The sequence below is a fragment of the Malus sylvestris genome, chromosome 10 (genome assembly GCF_916048215.2).
Source record: "Malus sylvestris chromosome 10, drMalSylv7.2, whole genome shotgun sequence".
NCBI classification, from domain to species: domain Eukaryota; kingdom Viridiplantae; phylum Streptophyta; class Magnoliopsida; order Rosales; family Rosaceae; genus Malus; species Malus sylvestris.
In genome coordinates, this window is record NC_062269.1 from 6,700,676 (window position 1) to 6,720,831 (window position 20,156).

Consider the following 20,156-nt stretch of genomic DNA (forward strand, 5'->3'; position numbering starts at 1 on the left):
TTTTGTAAATTTCATCAATTTGTCGAAATGAAATATATATTATCTCAGCAACTCTTGTCTTTCTATTTTCTTGAATGATTGATAAATATACACTGCACATTGATATCCCGAAGCTTGCTTTACCTTGCATCCTCTTCGATATAACAATCTCTGACATCCCACAACGTAGGACAATATTTCTTTAAGAATTTAACATTAATGGGATGTTTATGCCTGTTTCCCTCAAGGTCCGCCAAGTAGTATCCCCCTCTATCCAAAACGCGACTAATAATGAAAGGACCTTCCCATGTCGGGCTCCATTTTCCAAAGCCCCTGAGCTGAGCTCCTAGAGGGAGGACTATCTTCCATACCAAATCCCCCTATTTGAAAGATTTCATCTTCACCTTTTTATTATAAGCTCGGGCAACGGCTCGCTTTCCTTCTTGAATCTGGTTCAAAGCTTCAATTCGGGCGGCATCCAAGTCTTCAATTCCTTGACACATGGCTTCGACATACTCTTCACTATGCAATCCAAATTGATTTTGAATTCTTAAAGAACTCACATTGATTTCCACGGGGAGCACTGCATCTTGCCCGAAAGTTAAAGCATAAGGAGTTATCCCTGTTCCTGCTCTCTTAGAAGTTCTGTATGCCCACAAAGTGTTCCCCAGATTTTCATGCCATTTTTCTGGGCTATCAATCACCATCCTCTTGATAATGTTGACCAGGATCTTGTTGCTGGCTTCTGCCTGGCCATTTGATTGCGGGTAGTACGGACTGGACTGGATCATCTTTATTTTGTACTTACTTGCGAATTCCTCAACTTCTTTTGAAATAAAAGATGGCCCACGATCCGTTACTATGGTTTCGGGCACCCCATATCTGTGCAGAATCTTGGTCTCGATAAAATTCTTGACTGTGGCTGAAGTTATGGATTTTACTACTGATGCTTCCACCCACTTGGTGAAGTAATCTGTTGCTACAATTATGAAGGTATGCCTTTTGCTAGAAGCTGGATAGATTTGCCCGATGAAGTCCATCGCCCACCCTCTGAAGGGCCAAGGCTTGACCACTGGATTTAAAGGTACCGATGGCACATGCTGGAGAGGTCCGTGCCTCTGACATTCTTCACAACCTCGGGCATAAGACTTGCAATCTTTTTCCATGTCGGGCCAGAAATAACCATACCTCCTAAGCAACCATCTCATCTTCGTTCCAGCCTGATGTGCTCCACAAACTCCTTCATGTACTTCGGCCATTACCCTCATGGATTCTTCTTGGCCCAAGCATTTCAACAGTAACCCATCTGGAGTTTTTCTTAGCAAGTTCTTCGCCCATAAGACATACTTGGTTGCTTACTGTCTATCCTTCTTGCTTGTAGGCGAGGAAGGATCCTTCAAATGATGAATGATAGGTGACCTCCAATCTTCTATCTCGGCCTCTAACACCATTATATCTAGACTGAATCCCCTTTCTAAGATTGAAGGAAGGTTTCTCCTTTGGATCTCGACATCTACCCCATATTTCCTTTCCTGTATTGGCACTCCTGAGGGTAGTTGTGCCATCTCGTTGGCCGCTAAATTGGATTCCCTGGGAACATGATTGACCGATATCTCAGAATCCCAGAAATTCAATAATTACGTAGCTGCCAAGTAATACCCCGCCATGGTAATATGTCTGCACTTGAACTCCCCATTTAACTGGTTTATTACCCACTCTAAATCCCCAAAGACCTCTACCTCTACTGCCCCTAGATCCATCAAGATTTCCAGACCAATGATTAAGGCCTCATACTCTGCCCGATTATTAGTATTTCCTTGGTAATCCAAGAGAAATGAATAATAATGATAAACTCCCTGAGGGCTTACAATTACAATTCCTGCTCCTGAAGCCTTCTGAGTGTGGGATCCATCGAAATACAACTTCCAATGAGTGATCCAGAGACCAGCTACTCTTCTTATCTCTTGCTGGACCCAGTCTTCTTTGCCCGAAATATCTTCTCTTGGCGGGATCCAAATGCTAGTAACCTCTAAGCTTCCCGGGATATTGATCACTTCACTTGGAGATTCTTGATGCTCGGTCAGGAAGCCGGCAATTGCCTGACCTTTGACTGCCCTTTGGGGTACATACTGAAAACTGAATTCCGATAATGCTAGAATCCATTTCCCAATCCTTCCTGTTAGCATTGGCTTTGACAACATGTACTTTATCACATCTGTCTTGGCGATGATGTGCACGTGACAAGGTAACATGTAATGCCTTAATTTACTGGCAGTGAAATACAAAGCCAAGCATAATCTCTCTACCGGGGAATACCTTGTCTCTACCTCGGTCAGAATTCTACTGAGGTAGTACACTGCCTGCTCATTCCCGCCTTCATTATTTTGGGCTAGCAAACTCCCGATGGACTTTTCAGAGGCAGAAATATACAGCTTCAAGGGTTTTCCCCTTTGGGGTGGCACCAACACTGGTGGAGAAGTCAAATAGGCCTTGATGCTATCAAAGGCTTGTTGGTGTGGTGGTCCCCATTCGAAGTTCTCTTTATTTTTTTAATCTTAGTAAAGGAGTCAGCGGCTGGATCTTGCCTGCTAAATTAGCAATGAATCTCCTCAAGAAGTTAATTTTGCCCAGTAACCTCTGGAGTTGCACCTTGTTGGTGGGTGAAGGTGACTCCATTATTGCCCGAAATTTGTTCTTATCTACTTCTACACCTCTTTGATGCACCAGGAATCCCAAGAAGTTGCCCGCTCTTACTCCAAACGCACACTTCTTTGGATTCATCTTCAATTTGTGGATCCTCATCCTTGCTAATGTCTGTTTGAGATCTTCCAGATGTTGTTCTTCTGTCTTGGACTTCACCACTATGTCATCGATGTATACCTCCATACTCTGGCCAATCAGATCGTGAAAGATGGCATTCATTGCCCTCTGGTAAGTTGCACCAGCGTTCTTGAGTCCGAATGGCATGACCAGATATTCATATGCCCCCACATGACCGGGACACTTAAAAGCTGTTTTATGTATATCTTCTGGAGCCATTTTTATCTGATTATACCCGGCATTCCCATCCATAAAAGATAGGACTTTATGCTTTGCTACTGCATCTATGGATAAATCGGCCATTGGCATGGGATACTCATCCTTTGGTGTAGCGCCATTAATATTTCTGTAATCCACACAACATCGTACCGCTTTTGTTACAGCTTTTAAAATGGGTACAATGTTGGCCAACCACTCCACATATTTGGCTGGTCTGATAAAGCCATCTTTCACTAGCCTTTCAATTTCTTCTTTGACATTTTCTTCTATCTCCTTTGACATCCTCCGTGGTGCTTGCTTGACAGGTTTATTTCCTTCCTTGATGGGCATTCTATGTTCCACCAAGGTTGGATCTAACCCTGGCATCTCGGTATAATGCCAAGCAAAACAGTCTTTGAATTCTTGCAAAAGACAAATAATCCTTGCCCGATCATCAACCCCCAATAAACCACTGATCTGTATTGGTCTTGGATCCTCCTCTGTTCCTAAATTAATAACTTCCAGAAGATCCTGGACCTCTGGTGGTGGCTTATCCGGTTCTGTACACAAAAATTCGACCAGCTCCGGGCTCTCGGGCAAGTCATCTGGCCCGTCTAGATCATATATGCACTCAGCCATTTGAATGGCCCTATCCAGTTCTTCTCTACAAGATTCCTCCTTGCTTTCATGCTGGCTAGTTGAAGTTCCCACCTGCCATTCCTGCTCTTCCATGTCCAAGAGCTCCCTTTCTTGTCTTCTTCCCTTCCCGTATACCAGCAGTCTTTTAATCAGGGATCTAACTGCCATTACCTGATCTCTCTTCTTTTGTCCAGTCATTGATGGTGTAGGGGATTTGGGAGGATACAATGTCTATCCCACTCCTCTCTAGTAAGGAGCATTCCTTGTTCCAAAAGCTTTTGGGCCGTCACCTTGGTAGGGCAGCCGTTCTCGTCAGCTCCTGAACACTTCAAGATTCCTACATTGGGGTTGTAGAAACTTGCTTCCGCAACATTGGCTGTGGGGAGAAATGGCCGTGATTCGGCCTCTACCATCTCCCAAAAGCCTGGTCCTTCTGTGCCTGCTTCATGATAAATAGCCACTTGTTGATGAAGAGTAGAAGGTATGGCCAAACTTTGGTGGATCCAATCTCTTCCGAGTAAGGCCCCATAAGTGGAAGTGCAGTCCACCACAAAGAATGCCAGCATTATCTGTTTAGATCCCAAGTTCACTTCTAGAGGCAATATCTCATGAGTCTTGGTGATAGCGCCTGAGAAGCTAGAGACCGTGAGGTCTGTGGGAATAAGATCCTCCGTGCCTCTTCCTATTTTCTTCATCTGCTTGGCTGGCAACACATTAACAGCTGCTTCTCCATCAATTAGAATTCTTTTGAAGGGCACACCTTCTAAGTGAGCTGTAACATATATGGGTTTCAGATGATTGGCCAACGAGCTGTTCGGGCGGCTAAACACCATTTCGTCTGTGTAAATCCTTAGGGGACCACCTTTGGATGCTTCTGAAGATTCGGCCTTGTCCGAATTTTCTTCTTCAACTACCTCTACATTGACATGTGCCATCATTGGCTCAGTTGTCAAGTAATCACCCTCCATAGTAGCGGGTTGATCAGGTCTGGCACCAAACGTGGCGGACAACACATACGTCATGTTGATATGGAAATTATTAGGCTCGGGCGGACTTTCTTTATTGCCCCCAATCTGGTCCATAAATTCATTCAACCAGGCCATCGCATCAGCTGGAAGTAATGGTTATGGTGCCCCCTCCTGTTGCTGTTGATTCATGCCCGCATACAGTGTTTAATTTGGAACTTCACCAAAAGGATCCACCAATGGCAGAGAAGGTGGTCTCCTTTCAGATGAAATAGTTCCAAAGCAAATAGGCTCTGGCTTCCACCCAGGGGTTGGCACCATGATTAGATCTTCTTGAGCTCTCCTCAAGATCCTATACTTCCCAGGGTGTTGACTCTGCGGCACGTGATCCCCCTCGCCTTCTGTCTTGCTGTTGGCCTTTTCCACCTCTTTCTTACTTCTCCAACGGAGCTGACTACTTCCCCCAGATGCTGTTTTCTCCAACTTGTGATTTTTGGAGGATTCGGATGTTGTGGGGGTCTTCAGGGCATTCATGTTGGCTTTGTGCTGCCTTTGAACCCTCCTGACCATGGAGGCTCCCATTGGTTTGGTAGGCTGTCCGTTCTTCCCGACTACGTACCATTTTCGCCCGATGTGGGCAGGATGTTCTTTTCTAACAGGATTGGTCATGCCATCAATCCTCTTGATTTCCCTTCCTATCTGGCCACATTGAGGATGATCTGTACCCCTTCGTATTTTGGCCTCCATATCTTCTGCTTCTTCAGAAACTTCATGGTTTCGAAATACTTCTGACAAAGCTTTGGGTTGGGAATCACCTCCTAGTCGTTGAAAAACACTTCAAGAAGTGTCATTTTTTGTTGCCTGCTTAATCTTTTCGCGGGCTTCTCTTCTAACGTCTTCTTCCTTTCTCCTGATTAGTTCACGGTCAATGAGGACTCCAGCCGGGGGAATTTCGAGCTCACACTCGCATTGGCACTTACTGCACATAACCATCCCCTTGATTATGGCTGCTTTTGGATATTCGGGTGTTTTAATCACCCCTCCTGTAGGTTTTTCAGCTAATCTCTTCTCTTCTGGTTCCCTTGTAATTCTTTCTTTTCCCTTCTCAGCCCATGTCATTTTGATCATATTTACAGGGACTTCTGAAAAGGGAACTGCAGGTTTGTCTACCACCAACTCTTCAGGCGGGCTGGTTTTAAGTCTCTTTCCCTCGGGAGGAACCAGGTCTGTTTCTTTTCTGAAGCTTGTGGAACCTTTCTCCAATCTTTGTAACATTTGTAGTAACGTGGTTTGCAAACCTTCTGGCATTTTGACATATATCTTCTGATCAAATGATTTGAGGTCCCACCGGGCGTGCCAAAACTATGTTCGCGTCAGGAATTTCCGTCGGGGATGTTTTCTGGCCGACGAGCACACAGCTCCCCTGGAGGTTGGCGCCGGTTGAGGGCTGCTGTCGGGCTTCTGCTTCATTGTCGGGCGTTGTCAGGCAAGTCTCGTCGGGCAAGTCTTGTCGGGCAAGACTCTTCGGGCAAGGCTCGTCGGGTAAGGCTGAAAGAGAAGGACAGCGTTAACTTTGAGAGGTACCTTTATGGGGCCTTAGGTGTAGGCCTTGAGGCTCACAATCAAGGTTAACATTTAGGTGCTCAGGCGTGCCACTGCCATCTTTAGCATGGCAGATGTAGAATGGATGTCGCGTTTTAGTTGTATATATGTATGTATTCAAGAAACCGTGTTAGTTATAACAGGTGTCTTTGTGTGGCCTTAGGTGTAGGCCTTGAGGCTTCCCATAAATAACTAAACCAGTGCTCGAACACATCATATTTGTTCTCGTGATTGCAGGAGTTTTCTAACTATTATACTTCTGATTACCCGAGTCCGAGAAGTAGAATGAACCCAAATAGGTGCCTTTGTGGGGCCTTAGGTGTAGGCCTTGAGGCTTCCCATCAGAGTTCATTCTTATACTTAGACTCTTTAGATCGCAGAACGAAATGAATCCAAATGGATGCCTTTGTGGGGCCTTAGGTGTAGGCCTTGAGGTTTTCCATCAGAATCCATTCCATGCTCAAGCGTTATATGGTAATCATGATATAATAGAAATAAAACTAGAGGGTATGTCGATTACTTGCGCCCCAAGTAACTTCAGACTTCTCGTTTATCAAGGACTGTCGTGGATGGGTTAAGTCCACATAAGGTTCTTTTTTATGCCTTGAAGCCAAGGACTTTTAACTGATCAGATTTACATGCCCGAGGGCTTAGAACTTGGATCTAGTTTGAACACTGAGGATATATTCAAATCGGATTCAAGTACTGAGAAAGCCTTTTAATAGTCATATTGCTAGAAATAACTTGCATATAACTGGAAGTATACAACATATTGAAAAGACAAAAACAAAGCAAAGAAGGTCGGGCAAGGTTAAACCTTATCGGGTAAGGTTGCTCGTCTTGTAGGTTCCTATCTTTGTAGTTTTGTCAAAGGTCTGAAAGCTTAGAGGGATAGAGAGAGAGAGATTACAAAAGATGAATCGATACTACAGCAAGGTTGAACAAGGTAGCAGAGCTATTACAAAGGGTTGGAGAGAGGGTTATCCCGAGAGGGATGAAGGCTTGTCCCGAAAGGGATGAATGCTGACTACAGCTTTGTTTTAAAGGTAAATCTGGCTTTGAGCAGAGCTTATGCTTGCATTTGTTTGTTTGATTGAGTGTCCTTATTCCTGGTTTTTCTTTCTTCTTATATAGACAACTCGGCTTGGCCTTCTGTAGCAGCAGCTTTGCCCGAATGCGGTTTGAGGGTGATGACTCATCAGCTATTTTACATGTAATGCCACCATAAAGTGCTTTATGGGCTGTGTAGCTGATCAGTCTACACCACTTGGTCTTTGGGTAGGTAAGCAAGTGGTCTTCATGAGCTGCACCAAGTCAGAAAATGCCCTTTCTGCCTTCTGGGCTTTGACTGGGCTTCGGCTATCTTCCCTTTCGGGCCTCCTTTTGGGCCAGCTCCTTTCTTGAGCCCAAAGTTAACTTTTAATCCAAACACATAGACAACTACAAAAATACGAGAGTGAGCACATATCTATACCTGATTGATCTAATGGTCATGTGACAAGATATATAAAAGAAATATATAAATAAAGAGAAGAATATATCTAAATAAATAAAAGACCGGAAAGCAAGGCTGACTGATGGATGAGTCAAATTTGCATCGCTCGGCAATGCTTCTAGATAATTGCTTAAAAAACTAGTTAATTATATATCTCAAATTTAATTAGTCTTCTAATCGTCTCAAAAAAATTAGTCTTCTAATTTGCTTTACCACCCACAAATTTTGTTTTATACCTTTTTAATTTTTCTAGGAAAAAAAGGCGCGGCAGGAACACTCGAGGTGACTGCTCTGGCTTTGGCATGGAACACCATAACTAAGGGACATCCCAATATAGATCCAAAGCAAAGGACATACTAATTAGGGTACCATATAATTTAAGAGAACTTTAATGAAAAGCTTCCGGTACTGTTCATTTTAACGAAAAACCACATTTTTACACTAAAAAGTCAATCCTAGTACTATTCACTTTACCCTTTATTTTGTCTTTATCATTAAAACTCAAAGTTTTCAAACCTTTTTTATTAGTTTTCCTTATAATTTAGTGGTTATATATATATATATATATATATATATTTTTTTTTTTTAATTTTTTAATTTTTTAATTTTTTTTGTTAAAAGATAAACTTTATTTATAATCTAATCGAACTGTTTTAATCCATAACAAGAATATTAAATAAAAACTTAAGACCTATCTCGTTTCAAACAAATGGACCACTATGTTTGGCAATAAACGAAGCAACCGAGTGAGCAGTCAGGTTACTACCCTGCGTCACAAACCCAATTTTGACAAATATCTAATGGTGGTGTTGCTTCGTTTTTGGGAAGATACCGAACAAATATCTAATCCCACAAACAAATTTTGAAATTTCCTGACAACAAATATCAAAGTTTAGTGTCATTGACAACAATTTCTTCATAAATTTTTTATTATAAATAAACAGTTATCGGTGCAACCAAAATTCAAATTTAACTTTATTACGATATTGCTATCATGCTCGAACTTTAAATTAGTCATGATACTTCCTTATAATTAGAGAAAGTTCATCAGGTGTTAGCATACCACCACTCTAATAAAGTAGGACCCATCAACACAAATATCATGTCTTTATAAAAGGTGTTACAAATATGATCTACTAAATTGTCTCTCAAATTTTTTTCTTTTCCTAGTAAATGTAGTTGGGATAATACATGCGTGTGGGAATGCACATGTCCCACTTCCTTTAAATAAAGTATATTTACCATATGAATTTTATTAGTTGAACTATTTAATTTTTTTTAATCTTTGTTTCAATATCACTTTTACAAAAAATCATTCAAATCGGAGATTGTTTAATCATCTAAATATATGGAAAAAAATCGACAGTGTGAATACCAAATAATATATTCATGATGAACCGTCAATTTATTCATAGAATATAATGACCAAATGATCTCTAATTCTAATAATTTTTTCGTAGATATAATATTCGAATGAAGTTAAAAAATTGAACGGTTTCGATTATAAAATGGCTTTTTTTATTAGCACCCCATATATTGTTGAATGCACCCCACAAAAAATTCAATATTAAATTACTTATTTATTCTACTATGCAATGACAATTTCGACCTTATTAAGTTAAAAAAAAAAAATTCCAAATACACCCCACATCACTTTTAACGTATTATTTATCTTCTTCAATTATCAAAATCCTTTCACCCTCCATTGTTGAACAAAATCTTAACTAATGAAACTACAAACACATTGATTGAGAAAACCCTAACAAAATTTCTATGAATATGCCAATGCTATTGATTATTGTGACTGCAAGAAATTATTTTCTCTCCAACTGCTCATTTTATCACATCCCGGTATTTACTATGTCAAAAAACTTCAGAACTTATGCCTTTGAACCGGCTCTGTGAATTGCAATGCCAATAGCTTGAAACTTTCAATAATTCTTTTTTATTTTTTATTTATGTTGTTATAGAAAAGTTACATAAGATCTTGAGTTTGGATAATTCTTGAATTTGGAAGTGACATAAGATTTTCCAATTTGCACAAAGATAAAAAAAATTAAGATAAGTGTTAGCGTCCAAATCAGTTAATGATAATATGCTCTCAAGCTAGAAACGAAAAACAAGCCAATCACATAAGTAATTAGCCTGGGAACAGCAGTGTATCTAGATTCAATCCATCAAAATTAAAAATGAGTATTATAAAATTTGAAGAAATTGGGGTGTATATAGAAATATAATGTGTGTTTTGAGAATGTGGGGTGTGAGGGTATTATGGAGAGGTATGTGGGGTGTATAAAGATAATTTTTAATTGAAAAAGCAAGTATGGGATGTATTAAGTATGTGAGATTTATTCAACAATTTGTGGAGTATTAATATAATAAGCGTTATAAAATTTATATAATGAATTTATATTATTTGCCAAATGTAGAATATGTGCATATTCTAAACGCAAATAGTATTCATGCGGTAGTACGATTGACTTGCATATTCATGTTCCCGTCAACCACACACAGACCAAGAGGAGTCAAAGTTAAAAGGTAGGATCACATTCCGACATAGAGAAATGGGTTCAAATCATGGTCTAAAATATTTACAATATTTCGATATTTTCATTGAAATTTTCGTGTTTTTGGACTACCGATATTTTTTTGGATTACCGATATTTCCAATATCATCGATATTTTAGACCTTACTAAGTTACTCATATATTTTAATATGCAATGTATAAAGTGTAAAATATTGTACTAATTCATTATATATAAATGATTATGATGTATTTAAACTTATTTCATTAATTACTACATATTTTCTACACTCACAATGTTTGCCAGCTCGCTATATAATCAACTTAAATCAGTTATATCTATCATGCAATGCATTTCCTTCGATAAACTAATAGATAATTGACTAAATAAACATCCTGCAAAGTTTCAATAAAAATTTCCAAGTTTTTCTTACAATTTCCGTGGTTTTTATTCAATTTGTATCGATATCGATAATATCCTGATATTTACATCGAAATTTTCGTGTTTTTGAACTACCGATATTTCCAATATCATCGATATTTTATACCTTGTTCAAATGATATCATTTTATTTTAACTAGGGTAGGATTACCTTCGGGAAGGGATTACTTCTTTTGAACAAAAGAGAAAGTCAGAGTTACGTTTAAATTTATACAGACGTGTGGTGCGTGAATGTTGAACTAATTTGTAGGATTTTCACATGTGTTTTTCAAACTATGAAACCCTAGTCTCCAAAATATTATTTTAAGGTATTATGTATTGTTGGAAATGAAATTTTAAGAATCCAATTAAGATACGTTCACATTCCCATTCAAAGGGTTTTAATTAACTTTAATTTAAATTAAACAAATTAATTAATATCAATTAAGAGAAATGGTCAGCAAAGGAGATTGATAGGTTAATTTACTTGATCAGACAATTGACTCCCTAACTGAAATTGGCCAATTTTACTTGGTCAGTCGTCCAATCTATTTGGTTCAAATTAGGTATGACTAAATCGGCCTAATTGAGTATGACTAAATAGGCCAAATTAAGGGATTTGACCAGCCAATTTGTTTGGTCAGCAGATAAAATTGGCACCAAATCAAACTCCTTCTGGAAGTGGTTTAAAATTAGGATACTGTCAAGGAGATCATTAAAAGACCTAGAATTACGAGACTCCAAAAAAAACAGAACGGACTTTCAAACATATTACAAACTAAGAAGACTCAGAAAACTTTTCTACATTTTTCGTCACTCTTGTGAAGAACCACCAAACACCAGCCATTTACTCCACCACCCCACAAGCCAATATTCTACATGTCACAAGCCAAACTCATAATCCCAAATATTTATTAATACAAATTTATTTTGTACGCATGTTCTTCTGTTATTCGTTGTAGAAATTTCATGTTTATAATGGTCTCCTTGTTATAAATAGGCAAAAGTCAGAGAGATAACATTAACTAGTGACAGGAGCGAAGCAGGTGTAAAATATCACACTGTAACTATAACACAAGGGGATGACAGATAAAAGAGGGAGTGATAGAAACTGATGTTATTGATCTTTTCTTCTTCAGTATATTTTGGTGGGGGCGTTTGTTTGCCCTCACTAAGTGGGACTGGACTGGACTGGGCTAGCTGTTAGTCCAATACTGTGTTTGTTCCATGCTGGGACTAACATTAATGAGACTAAAGGGGACTAGCATGGACAAAACCCTTCACTAAGAGGTCTTAGCGAGACCCCCCAATAACCATGGGACTAGCTAAGACTATCCTCTCTCGTCCTCGTCATGCTCAACAACCACTCCCGATAGACTCCTCGTCATCTCCGGTCACCTAGATCATAATAAAATATTAATAATTTATATATTAAATAATATAATATTAGAATTTATTATTATCCAGCTTCTTAGTCCAACACTGCACCAAACGCTTCACTAAGTTAGTCCAGCTTAGTCTAGTCTAAGCCAGTCCAGCTTAGTCCTTGAAACTAGTCCAGTCCGAGATAGTCCAGCGCAACAAACGCCCCCACAGAGTGCTCTATTTATAGAGTAACTCCAAACAAACGTAATAATTACACCTTGAAATTTACAGCAATCACCTTTTGACAATACAATCCACATTCATTTCGCAAGTCCACATTACTGTGTAGGCATTCATTAACCCACAAATATTTTCAACACTACTGTGTGGGCATTCATTAATCCACAAATATTTTCAACATTCCCTTTGGATGCCTACATATCAACATCAGTTGCCTTGTTAAAACCTTGCTCGGAAAAAACTCAGTGGGAAAAATCCATAGCGAATGAAAAAGAGTACAACTTTACCTGGATTGTTGATATAGTGTTAAGTATGCTTATGTTGCCTCGTTAAAACCTTGATAGGAAAAATCCAGTGGGAAAAATCCTAATTGAAGGAAAAAGAGTACAACATGCATGTATCATGGATGCTCCCCTTGATATATATCTCTTCCTGATTCTGCATTCTCCAAATTTATCTGATTGGTAAGTCGACGTAATCCGATACTTTGCACTAACTTCCGAAACGTGCACTTTGGTAGAGATTTGGTGAACAGGTTTGCTAGATTTTCATTGGAACATATTTGTCTGACTTTAATAACTTTAGCCTTCTGAAGCTCATGTGCACTGAAAAACTTTGGGGATATGTGTTTAGTCTTATCACCCTTAATGAATCCTTCCTTCATTTGGGCAACACAAGCTGCATTATCTTCATGGATGACAGTTGGAGTGTCTGTCTTTGAAGGTAGACCACATGAATTCCGGATATGATAGATCATTCACGACTATGATAGACCAAGAACATTCACAACTTGCTTCATGTAAAGCAAGTATTTATGGGTGATTTGAAGATGTAGCAACTAATGTTTGCTTTGTTGAGCACCAAGAGATTGTTGTATCTCCATTCTTGAACACATATCCAATTTGTGAGCGATTTTTATGTGGATCAGAGAGAAAACCAGCATCTGTATATCCAACAAGGACCTGGTCATTTGTGGATTTCATTGACTAGAAGAGACCCATGTCAGTTGTCCCATGAGGTATCGCAATACATCTTTGACTCCCTTCTAATGACGAATTGTTGGAGCAGAGCTATACCTTGCTAACAAGTTGACTAAAAAAGCTATATTTGGTCTAGTACATTGTGCTAAATACAATAAAGCACCTATTGCACTCAAATATGGTACTTCTGGACCAATGACCAATTCATCATCTTCTTTTAGACCAAATGGATCTTTCTTAACGTCCAAAGAATGAACGACCATTGGAGTGCTTAATGGCTAAGCCTTGTCCATGCCAAATCGCTTCAGGAGTTTTTCAATGTAAGTTGATTGGTGGACCAAAATTCCACTTGCACAATGCTTGATCTGCAGGTCGAGACAATATTTTGTTTTTCCAAGGTCTTTCATTTCAAATTCACTTTTCAGATATTCAGCAGTTTTATTGAGTTCTTCAGAGGTTCTAACTAGGTTCATTTCATCGACATATACTGTCACTATAGCAAATCCAGAGTTGGATTTCTTAATGAACACATAAGGACAAATGACATTGTTGGTATACCCTTTTTTGATCAAATACTCACTGAGACGATTATACCACATTCGTCTAGATTGTTTCAGTTAATACAATGATTGCCTTATTTTGATCGAGAACATACCTCGTGGTTTGTTAGTTGTTTCAGGCAACTTAAGTCATTCTATGACTTTCATATATATATGTCAATATCTAATTCTCCATATAGATACGCGGTGATGACATCCATAAGTCGCGTGTCAAGTTTTTCTGAAACCACTAAACTTATTAAGTAACGGAACATAATTGCATCCATTACAAGAAAGTATGTCTACTTATAATCAATTCTAGGTCTTTGCGAAAAGCTTTGTGCAACGAGTTGTGCTTTATATCTTGCAGTCTCATTTTTCTCACTGCGTTTCCTTGTGAATACCCATTTATACCCCATGGGGTTTACACCAGGCGGGGTTTAGACTACTGGTCCAAAAACATTTCGCCTTTCTAAGGAATTTAATTCTGCCTGGATTGCATCTTTCCACTTAGGCTAATCATGTCTCTTTTTGCATTTGTCAACAGAACGGGGCTCAATATCATCACTTAATATGATTTCAGTGGTTACTGCAAATGCGAACATGTCGTCGATGATTATTTCATTCTGATCCCACAATTCATTAGTACAAGCATAATTTATGGAGATTTCTTTGCTTTCATGTACCTCTGTTTCTTCAGGTACATGTGTCTCATCAAGGACATTTTCTTTTTCTGAAAGTACATAATCATGAATTGTGGATTTGTCATTCATTTTTCCTTCTTGAATGATTTCATTTGGATTCAGTTATGCCCTCGTCTTTCTCTTTCGAGGGGCAGAATCTTTTGAACCTGGGGGTCTACCACGCTTTAAGTGTGCACCAGATAAATCATTCACTGCCACTTTATTTTGTTCAACTGGGACATCAATTCTTGGAGGTGCATTTGCAGCTGGTATATGTGATTTTGTCGCTTTCATAGCATCATTAAATGCATCTAGCATTTGATTGGCAATACTTTAAAGATGAACGATGTTTTTCACTTCATTTTCACATTGAGTGCTACATGGATCAAAATGAGATAAGGTGGGAACAACCCATGTCAGCTCTTGCCGTTCTTCTGGAACAGTATTTTCTCCCCTTAACGGCGGGAAGACTGTCTCATCAAAGTGATAATCAGCAAAACGAGATGTAAACATATCACTTGTCAAGGGTTCCAAATATCTAAAGATAGACGGTGAATCAAAACCCACATAAATTCCCAGTCTGCACTGAGGTCCCATTTTAGTGCGTTGTGGTGGTGTAATAGGCACATAAACAGCACAACCAAAAACTCGTAAATGTGAAATGTTTGGCTGATACCCAAACACGAGTTGTACTGAGGAGTATTGGTGGTTTGCTATAGGCCTCAATCGAACTAATGATGCAACATGTAAGATGGCATGTCCCCATGCAGAAACTAGCAATTTTGTTTTCATGAGCAGAATGCGAGCTATTAATTGAAGCTGCTTGATAAATGCCTCTACTAGACCATTTTGAGTATGGACATGAGGAATAGGGTGTTCAACATCAATGCCTAATGTCATGCAGTAATCATCAAAGGTTTGAGATGTAAATTCACCAGAGTTATCAAGTTGGATTGACTTTATAGGGTAATCTGGGAACTGTGCTCGCAACTTAATTATCTAAGCAAGGAGTTTCGCAAAAGCAACATTCCAAGTAAATAAGAGACAAATATATGACCATCAGGTAGATGCATCAACCAAAACCATAAAATATTGAAATGGTCCACAAGATGGTTGAATAGGCCCACAAGTATCCGCTTAGATTCTTTGCAGAAATGATGGGGATTCAGCATCAACCTTTAGTTGTGATGATCTAATTACCAATTTCTCTTGAGAACAAGCCTTGCATGTGTTATCATTTGAGATAGCAATATGTCTGGTCAATAATGGATGTTCATTAGAGTTGATAATGATTCTATGCATCATGGTAGATCCTGGGTGGCCTAGACGGTCATGCCAAAGCATGTAAACTTTTGAATCAATGAACTTCTGGTTCATGATAGTATGTGATTCAACTGTCCTTATGTATGTATAATACAATCCACTCGTCAAACCATGCAACTTCTCTAAGATACACTTCTGGGTATCATTGGAGGTAATGCATAAATACTCCACATTTTTTGCACTTTTTGTTTCAATGTGGTATTTATTTAAACGTATGTCTTTAAAACTCAACAAATTTCGAGTAGATCGAGTAGCGTACAACGCATTCTGTATGGACAATATTGTTCCATTTGGTAACATAATCTGGGCTTTCTTTGAGCCTTCAATTACATCTGATTGGCCTGATATTGTTGTTACTCTTACTTTTGTAAGCATCAATCTTGAGAAATACTTTCGATCTCAAAGTATTGTATGTGTGGTTACGCTGTCTGCAAGACAAATATCTCCACAATTTCTCATGTTTTGATAATGACCATAGTTTTTATCCATGCTTTCTGAGTAAAGGGAATCATGGTTAAAAGCAATTTATAACAGGAAATTTATATGCCACTTTTATTGAATTTGAAATGCTAGTTTTAAACTACAAGTTCAGTACATCAAACATAAATGATTCAGTCAGACCGGTACACTTCATTTCCCATTTCCGCAATGAAGTCTAAGACATCTAGGTGAGTTGTGTTCAACTGCCTTGATAAGTCGCACACTAGATCAGGTATATCCATTGGTTTAACTTGGTCGAGAAAATTGGTCTCGACACCCTTCTCCTTGATGGAGGCTTAATATAGATCCACCAGATGTTTTGGGGTACGACAAGTATGCGCCCAGTGCCCATTACCACCACACCTGTGGCAGGCTACTTCGGAGTTTCTGGGAGCAATGTTCATATAAGCTTTGCCTTTGTGGCGATTTATGTTTTTGAAGCTCGAGCCTAAATTATGCCTTGGAACCTGGTTGTGAAACTGGACACCATGATTCTTGTCTTTCTCGTTCCATCGTCCTCGTCTGTGGCCACGTCCTCGTTTATGATTATTGCCATCAGAGGATGTGGCATTCACTTCGAGGGAAACAACATTCACTTTTGGGAATAGTGCAGATCCAGTAGGTTGGGACTGATGATTTTTCATCAGGAGCTCATTGTTTTGTTCAGCTACCAGGAGGACAGATATCAGCTGGTTGTATTCAGTGAAGCCTCACTCTCTATACTGCTGCTGCAGGAGCACGTTTGAGGCATAAAAGGTGCTGAAAGTCTTTTCTAGCATATCTTCCTCAGTGATAGTTTCCCCACAGAGTTTCATCTGGGAGCTAATTATGAACATCGCAGAATTGTACTCAGCCACTGTCTTAAAATCCTGGATTCTTAGGTGAGTCCACTCATAACGAGCTCTTGGAAGAATCAATGTTTTCTGGTGATTGTATATGTTTCTCAATGCCTTCCAGAGAGCTAACAGATCTTCAACCGTTAGGTATTCGCTCTTTAGTCCTTCATCAAGGTGGCGATGGATAAAGATCATGGCCTTCACCCAATCTTGAGAAGATGCATTGTTTTCCTCCTTAATTGTTTCTCCAAGATTCCATACCTCTAAATAGATCTTGATATCCATTACCTAGGTAAGGTAGTTCTTCCTAGTAATGTCCAGAGCAACAAAATCAAGTTTTGCCAAGTTCGTAATTTTCTTTTCTAAAAGAAAACTGAGATGTGTAAGAACTTGCAATAATATGTATTATGGGGGAATGTAGTGTTAGAACTTTTGGTTCTTACAAATTTTTCATTTTCATCTTCAGGCCAAAATGATAAGCACTCGAAACTTCTGGCTCGAGATTTACATGATGAATGAGGAAGGCGATTGTACCGCACCATTCTCATAACATAGGATGAACGATTATTCCACACCACTCAAGTAGCAGGAAAATTTAAATACGCAGAGCAGGGTGGGCGATTATACCACACCACCTAAAATTGCAATAAAATTAAACATCGGGCAAATTTAAATATGCAGGGTAGGGTGAGCGATTATACCGCTCCATCTAAAATTTGCAGTAAAATTAGATCTACAGCCAAGATAGGCGATGATACAGCACGATCTTGAATTGCAGTAAGATTAAATTTGTAGTTCAAGATGGGCGATTGAACTGCACCATCTTGGATTGCAGTAAAATTAACATAAATAAACACTGGGTTAGTAGTCAAGAGCTACACCAAACAAGAAATCAAGATATTAGTAACTATTAGGTTGAGAACTAGAAGCAGGCATGGTGCAAACAGTTCTTTGTGAGGGTATGTCCAGTAGTTAAGGCAGAGGAAGAAGAAGAATAGTAAAATCCTTAGAGGAAACTTTTTTTTTTCTTTCAGCGAAGAGAAATGAGAAATGGTTAGAGAGTCGTGCTAATAACGTGTTATAAATAGGCAAAAGTTAGAGAGATAACCTTTACTAGTGACATGAGCAAAGTAAGTGTAAAATATCACACTGTAACTATAACACAAGGGGATGACAATTAAAATAGGGAGGGATAGATACTGATGTTATTGATCTTTTCTTCTTCAGTATATTTTGATAGCACACAGAGCTATCTATTTATAGAGCAACTCCAAAAAAAACATAATAATTATATCTTGAAATTTACAGCATACAATCCACATTCATTTCCCAAGTCCACATTACTGTGTGGGCATTCATTAACCCACAAATATTTTCACCCACAAATATTTTCAACACTACTTTCATTTCACCCACAAATAATTTCAACACTACTTTCATTTCACCCACAAATATTTTCAACACTACTGGCCACAAATATTTTACAAATATTTTCAACACTACTTTCATTTCACCCACAAATATTTTCAACACTACTGTCCACAAATATTTTCAACACTACTGTGTGTGCATTCATTAACCCACAAATATTTTCACCCACAAATATTTTCAACACTACTTTCATTTCACCCACAAATATTTTCAACACTACTGTCCACAAATATTTTCAACACTACTGTGTGTGCATTCATTAACCCACAAATATTTTCAACACTCCTAGAATTAATTTATTGCATATACTTGTAAGTTTAACTACAAATATATATTTTCATGCGCTTGATGTCCTTTAGGTGATCAACCACGGTGTACCAGAGAGCCTGATGAAAGAAATGATCGACGCGTGCCAAAGATTTTTTGAGCTGCCGGAGGAGGAGAAGAAGGAGTTCCATACAAAGAACCTGTTGGACCCAATCAAGTGCGGCACCAGCTTCAACGTTGCAATTGACAAAGTTCGTCTTTGGAGGGATTATCTCAAGGTCATCGCACACCCCAAATTCAACTCACTCTACAAACCTGCTGGGTACAGTGAAGTTTCATTAGAGTTCAGCAAAAGAACCCGTGCAGTGGCAACCGAAATATTGAATGGAATATCAGAGAGTTTGGGATTGGAGGCCGATTACATTACCAACGCCATGAACTGGGATCGCGGCTGCCAAATTCTTGCAGCGAACTACTACCCGGCTTGCCCACAGCCTGACCTGGCAATCGGTATTCCTCCTCATACAGATCATGGACTGGTGACGCTGCTGATTCAAAATGATATGTGTGGCCTTGAAGTCAAGCACAATGATCAGTGGGTCTTGGTGAATGCCGCACCGGGCGCTTTTATTGTTAACGTCGGTGATCAAATGCAAATTCTGACGAACGACAAGTACAAGAGCATATGGCATCGGGCAACTGTGAACAACACAGCTACTAGGATATCGATCGCCGTACCACATGGACCGGCACTGGACACGCCTGCTCTCCCAATCCCGGAGTTGCTAGAAAAGGAAGGCGAAAAAGCGAAGTACATTGGAATGACATATGAGAAATTCATGGAACTCCAGGCAAGCCCCGCTGCCTACATGATGCCTTGCTTGGATCACCTGCGGGTCAAGGACAATTGAAGAAAGTACATGCATGGCGGCCGGCTTGCCTGCGTTTCTCTCTCTTCTTTTTGTCGAATAGAATAATATACGCTCCTGTGAGAGCCTTGATTCTCTGTCAGGGTAGCTTGCAGAGTTGTTGTCCAACGTTTCTTGCTATGCAGGTCTTTGTCTTGTTTCGGTTACAAATTCATCATATTAATTGATTTCTGATAGCCTAAAGATTCCCAGCTAGGTAATGTGTAAATCAGTGAGACCTTAAAATACATCAGTCTCGTTTATGTACCCCAACGATATACCGGAGTTTAATAAGATTTTATATATGTTTATAGCTTAGAAATTCCACTTGTTTGCCCTTAATTTGTCCTTAGTATTCACTCTGAATAATACTTGTCTTTTTTATTTTTTTTTTAACAAACGATAGTATTTACACTAAAAGATGAAGAAGTGGAACTAAGGGAGTGTATTCAATTGAGATT

At 39.1% G+C, this 20,156-nt stretch overlaps 1 protein-coding gene across 1 annotated transcript in view; it reads left to right on the forward strand.

Moving 5' to 3' along the window:
* LOC126586652 (2-oxoglutarate-dependent dioxygenase 19-like) overlaps window positions 1–20,017 on the forward strand; it is a 55,557-nt gene extending 35,540 nt beyond the window's left edge. Inside the window, exon 2 of the mRNA XM_050251571.1 lies at window positions 18,880–20,017. Coding sequence (XP_050107528.1) covers window positions 18,880–19,698 — 819 coding nt within the window. The 3' untranslated portion in view covers window positions 19,699–20,017. The remainder of the gene's footprint in view (window positions 1–18,879) is intronic.
* The last annotated feature ends 139 nt before the right edge of the window (window positions 20,018–20,156 follow it).